General features: G+C 40.1%; 1 protein-coding gene across 1 annotated transcript; it reads right to left on the reverse strand.

Annotated features, from left to right (window-relative positions):
• Positions 1–161: 161 nt before the first annotated feature.
• LOC122081674 (LEAF RUST 10 DISEASE-RESISTANCE LOCUS RECEPTOR-LIKE PROTEIN KINASE-like 2.4) lies at positions 162–2,095 on the reverse strand. The gene is made up of 2 exons (XM_042648867.1): positions 2,042–2,095; positions 162–1,356 (listed from the first exon to the last, which is right to left on the reverse strand). Exon 2 carries the CDS (start codon positions 1,268–1,270, stop codon positions 308–310), a length of 963 nt encoding a protein of 320 aa, XP_042504801.1. The 5' UTR covers positions 1,271–1,356; positions 2,042–2,095; the 3' UTR covers positions 162–307.
• Positions 2,096–6,774: the final 4,679 nt, after the last annotated feature.

A 6,774-nucleotide genomic window follows, 5' to 3' on the forward strand; every position in this document is an offset into this window, starting at 1 on the left:
AGAAAGTTAATTCCTATTAGTACAAGTTATACTAGAATTTCAAATATCAAAGCTAAGCGTGAAACCATATTTTAACTTTTTGAATTTATTTTATATAAATGGATTGTGCTCCCTTGTTCTAGATGATTTCCAATCAATAAAGGTATGTTGGCTTTCCGATCTAAAGAAATCGTTAGAATTTACCCCATGAGAAATACACATTCTTTTGGGAGACTAAGAATGTCATCTACAAGAAATATATATAAAAGCAATATTTTAAGATATTGACTTGATACAAAACAGCTAGTTATCTTGGTGGAGAAGTTAACTAAGGCTTGGGGGGAATTGGTAAAGATTCAAGGTTCCCTTCTAGCATATCCACCACTTTGCTCATAGATGGTCGGCTTAGTGGATCCACTTGTATGCACCATAAGCCCACTAAAAGCATTTTCTTGGCTGTTTCTTCTTCCTCTTCCCTCATAATCATGTCTAACGGTAAATGTGTACCTCGTTCAATATGCTTGTATATCCAATGTGGAAAATAAATTTCACTTGTGTGATCAGCCCTTGCATCAATGTTCCTTCGTCCACCAACCATTTCTAGTATCATCATTCCATAGCTATAGACATCTGACTTGTGTGAAACTCCTCTAAAATTCCGAGAGAACACTTCAGGTGCAATATATCCTATAGTCCCTCTGGTATCCGCCATTGATATGATACTCTCTTTTCTAGGACACAGTTTAGCAAGACCAAAGTCAGATATCTTTGGACAAAAGTCTTCGTCTAAAAGAATGTTATGGGGTTTTATGTCAAAGTGGAGAATACGAGTATTACAACCACCATGTAAATACTCTAATCCCTTAGCGATGCCAACTGCAATTTGATGTAGTCTATCCCAACCGAGGTGAGGGAATGTATTCAATGACTTCTTGCCATAGATGAACTTCTCGAGAGATCCATTAGACATGAACTCATAGATAAGTGCCCTTTTGGAGCCATCAAAACAAAAACCCAACAAAGTAACAATATGAATATGGGAAGTCCTACCAATGCTTGCAACTTCATTCATAAACTCTTCTCCATTACCTTTAGAGGCGTTTAGCACTTTCACTGCAACCAAACGACCATCAGGTAGTTTCCCTTTGAAGACACCACCATAACCACCTTGGCCCAATTTCTCTGTAAATGAATTTGTCATTTTCTTGATGTCTGAGTAGCTATATCTTTTTGGTGTCGGAGATCCATAATTCCTTAGAACAGCCTCAACATTTTGAGTGCTTCTTGACATCAATCTTTCAGATAAAAAATTTCTTCTCAAGTACCATACAAGAATTGCCGCTAATGTAGTCGTAGATATAAAGCTTGATAAAACAACTGTTAAAAAAAAAATAATAATAATAAATAAATAAATAAAATGATGATAATATAGACAGCATAAAAGTGTCAAATGTCTTTTTCCTTATTTAATTTTGACTGTATTACCAACCGTCATCCTTTATGTTTTCTCGTGTTTTTACTTCAGTGCGCTGTTTTGTTCGTAGAAGAACATTGAGATGCATGGAATCAAATCCTCTCCAGCTGCACTAGGCACCCAGTGCATATCCGACTATTGGGAGACCTCTGGGATGCACGTTAGGTCCTTGGATTCTTCCACTGTGGGAGGGCCCAGGGCTGAAGCGGATTAGAATCCTAAGTTGCAGGGGTAAGCCATAAATGGGACCCGTTCATGGGGAAGTGGTAAGAGGTAAACAGAAATTGACGAAATTATCTTTTAATTACCATTCCTAGGGAAATTCTTATTGAAGAGAAATTCCAAATTGAGAATGGCAAGAGCCAAGAGGTGGTCAATCGAAAAATTCTAATAAACTGAATGCGTCGTTCATGCACATGAAACTAGAGACATGGACAGCCATGCTAACATCCTTTGTGCAGGTTTTAAGTACACTTTGGATTGTTAGCAGTCCTTTCAACGTTCATTAGGTGCAGTGTTTAGTGAAAAAACCGAGACAAGGGAAGAAAGGTTCGGAAAACCCACTTGTTCAGTAGATGCAAATAATACCTATTATTAATTTCGTCCGCACCTTGCCGTTGTTACTACTCTTGAACCCTGCATCCACACCCCACACCCCCACCCCACCCCCCAAAAAAAAAAGCGCATTAGTTTTGGAGGAACAAGAATCAAACGACCACTCATAGAAATTCCTTGCATGTTCAGAAATATATATAGTAATTAATTTCAACTGAAAGAAAGGCCTTTTGGAAACGGAAATTTCTCCAATTACAGTAGCCGCATGTATACCGTGATTCGGAGACGCACAGAAGTAATTTTCTCGCTTCTGTTCGTGTAGACAGGTGGTACCACTTGCTTTACAGTAATAGCATGGTTGGGGGATTTTCCATTGAAGAAGAAATCCGAGAGACAACCGATCCAAAAGGTTGTAAGCCACCCCTTCCAAATCCGCGGGAAATTCGACCACTTTGCAGTCAGATTGAGGGACACCAGAAGGAGGTGGAGGTGAAGGTGGAGGCGGTAGAGATGGAGTGGAGAAGTACAGAACATGGTCTCCGCAGCGTCTGATACCTGACAGACCGAGATGGTCGTGTTCTGGTATGTAGGTATAAGGATCACTATTGTTGCATATTCGGAAGGTAATATTGTAGGGGCTTATCAGTCGGAAGGACAGATGACCGGAAAAGTGTGGGAGGGTGAGATTGTAGAGTCCAATGCATTTGTTCAGATGTATGAGGTCCGTGAAGACTCGGTCCTGAATTCTTATCTTCTCATCGTTGTAGTCGATGCTGCTCTTGACCTCAAACCTGTTTTGATCTTCCTCAGAACTGATAAATGGTGTCCAGTATTGTTCATCACAATGGATGACGCCTAGCCCACATTCCTCATTGGGGGGTATGGAGAAGGGGTAACTGATGTTCTGATACCCACAGTTGGAGTGGAAGTAGGGAGCACAAAATTCGTACCAGTATTCTTCTACCGATCCGAGTGAAAGCTGAGACACAAATAAGAAGAAAAAGGGAAAAGAAAGCACAGAGCTGGCACCGGAAAACAATGAGGGATGAGAACCCATCCTACAGATTTCTTTTACGATTGAAAATTGTATAGCAGCTAAAGGTAGCTAAGTAACAAGAGGTTTTCCACTTAAAACCACAAACTCCTCTTCTTGTTACGTTGTTGATATAGCATCTAATATTCTAATCGCCACTGCCAGGCCAGTTGACTGGGACCAATCACAAGGTAGAGCTGTGGAAAGCTAAATAAATGCATAGAGGTTTTTCCTACCTAAAATCGACTTGAGAATATAATGATCAATCTTCAGACTAGAAGTTTCTCCACACCTTCTAACTTAGCAGCAAGACTTTGGGCTCGTTTGATAATGATACCAGAAACGTGTTTCTGTGATTTCTTGTTCTCATAAACAAAGAAACGGCATAAATACCGTTTGGTAAAAGTGTATAGTTCCACTTGTTTCTTGAAACATAAATTGAAATTTATAACAATTTATGCTTCAAAAAAACATGAATGACGAAATAAGTTTCACTTGTTTCTCTCGTTTCTCAAAACAAAAATGGGGCACAAAAAATCGACTCATCCCCGATAAAACCGACCCCCCTCCCTCTTTTCCCTGTTGAAGCTTCACTGCTTCACCGTGTGGTCGGACGGAGCTCTGCTTGTAGAATCACCTGCGATTAAGGAAGTGGTTGGTGGAACACCTTCCTCGTCACCCTCTTGAACAGTATGGACCCTTTTTCTTCGTCATCCTCGTGAACCCTAGGGTTTAGGGAAGTGTTATTCATCTAGAAGAAGCTCAGTCTAGATTCACCTGCGAAGAACGCAAGGAGCGGCAGAATAGGGCCTCCTCTGTCTCTGAAACCGTACGAATCCTTCCCCATCTTCATCCTCGTGAACCCTAGGGTTTACGATCTACTTTTCATCTCATGAACCCATATGGCAGATTCGTTTCATTCTTGCAGAGATTCGTTCAGATTCGTAAAATTATGATGTAAGTTCGAGATAAGGAAATTGGTAGTTGTTTGTCTGATTAAAATGAAGGGTCATGAGTTTTTGAAGAAAGTAACAAAGTGGAATTATTTTCATTAAAATTTCTTATAAACATCATATTCTGTCAGAAATGTTCCTAGAAACAGAATTTATCAAACACCTTCTTACCTGTTTCTGTTTCCAAAAACAAGAATTATCAAACACTTTTCTTATCTGTTTCTGTTTCTGTCGTTTCTTGAAACAGAAACGACAGAAACGTTATCAAACGGTCCCTTTATTACTCCCGTTGTTTTTTCATTTTTTGGTTTTTTTTATTATTAGATTGAGGTTGACTCTCTAGTCATCTCCAAGATATCTCGTCCACTTGGATTTGGCCAACAGTTGCGTTGAAAAGTAAAGTCATCAGAAGCCTTAATCGTGTTTGAAACGTCTTGCGTGCAGCCTGGGATGGGCGAAATGACACCCCTTTTTTTTTTTCTCTTCTGAGGAAATTGGTGTACATTCCTGCAGATAATGTAAATTGTTCGTTTTTCATTTGGATCTCTTTTTTTTTTGTCCAAATTTAGATCCGTACATACATGTGAGATTCAATATTTATTTATTTATTTATTTATTTTGTAATGACAGAAAATAGAACCAATATTGAAACCTCACGTGTACGCACGTTTAAGTGAACCTAAACCTCGTTGTATCTAAAAGTTTGATAGGGGATGGATTGTGGTTCAAAGACACCAGTTTGTTACTACTATTCATAGGAAGTTATCACTCTTTCGATCACTTTAATTCCCCATACTTCCCCCCTTGAAACAAACATGGCACATTGTTATATCATTAATTCTAAACTTGCTGCAAATTAAAGGCCTATCAAGTGAAATCTATCTAAGACAATCTCAAGGCTGTCCCGTACTCCCGCCTTGACTATGAGATTGATTTGCCCAGTCCATGCCAAATTTGATAGTGATAGCCATGTTCGTGTGAGTTCTTTGTGTTTGATACTTAAGGTTCTCAAAGACTCTGTCTCAGCAAAGGAATAAGAATATATTACACACACAAAAAAAATAAAATAAAAAAATAAAAAAATAAAAAGGAATAAGATTTTGGGAAAAACATATTTGAGCACCCCAGGGTACGTACATTGGAAGAAACCATGATCCTCCCGTGTACAAGGGAAGAAAGGTGAAAACATCCTTTGCATTGAGTGTGACGGTGCGGTGAGCATCAGATGGCCGAGATGATCTCGGGGCACGTGCCCGGATGCTCTAGGCCATCCAATGGTCACCACACTATCACACTCACTGCATAGAATAACCACTCAAAAGAAGGTCAACATGGATACTATAAAGTGGTTCATAGGGACCTCAAAAAATAAGGGATAGAGAGCATGAAATAAAATAGGCTTTCCATGAAGTTTACAGTCCCAACTAGGGGTGTAAGTTTGGTTCAGATGGCCTAAACCCAGCCTGAGTCCGAATAGGACCTGGGCCAAGATTTCTGGCTATAAGGGCAGGTTAGGGTTGAAAAAATTTGACCTTGATTCAGGGTTGAGTTTGGCTAGGGTTGAGGCCTTAAGTTGCACCCGACCAAGCCCAGCCCGACCCTGTGTTCTTCTTTTTATTTATTTATTTATTTTGTTTCTAATCGAGAGAAACATTGACCGTTTGACCTAGTGAGCTGGTTGTCAGAGAGGAAGAAGAAAGATGAAAGAAGGGGATCGGTTGTAGGCATGGTTGTGGTGGCCATGAAAGTTGGGGATGGTGCTATGGTTGTGGTATGGTTTGAGCTAACCAGGTTCAACTTGGCCTGACCCTAAGGGTGGGTTAGAGTTGGATTTTTTTGCCTTGAGTGAGTGCTGAGCCAGGCCCAAGGCCCAACTAATGGGACTCAAGATTGGGTTGGGGTTTTAAAAACCCGGCCCAACCCAACCCTATTCACCTTTAATCCAACCTTACATTCCATGCCAAAAGACAAAGGGCTATGAAAAATTATAGGCGTTTTTACACAAAGAATTATAATCTGTTTGGCTTCCAATCTAAAGAAATAGAAAGGATTCCCCTAACGAATGATATATATTACTAAAAAAAGTCATATACAAGAAATAGATAAAAATGCAATGAAAAAGTTGATCGGGTAAAAGAATCCGCTAGTTGTCTCGAAGGATCAAGGTTTCCTTCTAACATATCCACCACTTTGTTGATTGATAGTCATCGGTTTTTGCTACATGATTCAAACTGCCAATCTGCGCATAGAGCTGTTTGCACTGATAGTGGTAATAGGAAAACAAAGAAGGGTAGGATGCTTGTGTCCACCCAGCATGTTGAGGATCATAATGTCTTACCCGACATGATGAGCTGGCTGTTCTGCTCATCCAAGAGAGAGAACAGTCATACAGTATGGGAAATCAAGAGGATTGGTTTTGGGTGTGAACTGACCACTACCGTGGAAAGTCAGCCTCCCATGGTCCCAGTCGCAAAGTTCCCCCGCGGACTTAAATTGAGCCCAAAAGCAACCATTCCTTCACGTCCCCACAAATCCCCTAGACCTTCTTTCCTCTTCTATACTCAGTCAAATTTTTTTTGGGTGAATGAAAAATATGTTAAAACAAAAATGAAAAACATACAAAGCCAAATTGGCTAGACTAGAGAGAAAACCCTATCAAGCCTTAAAGAGATGGCCTCAACCCATACAAGAGGGGACAAATCAAAAAAGGAAGGGGGAGAAACAAGCAAAAGAAGGGAGGGATACAATGAAAAGAGGGTTGGGGGTTGGGGGTTGGGGGT

Source organism: Macadamia integrifolia, chromosome 1 (genome assembly GCF_013358625.1).
Source record: "Macadamia integrifolia cultivar HAES 741 chromosome 1, SCU_Mint_v3, whole genome shotgun sequence".
NCBI classification, from domain to species: domain Eukaryota; kingdom Viridiplantae; phylum Streptophyta; class Magnoliopsida; order Proteales; family Proteaceae; genus Macadamia; species Macadamia integrifolia.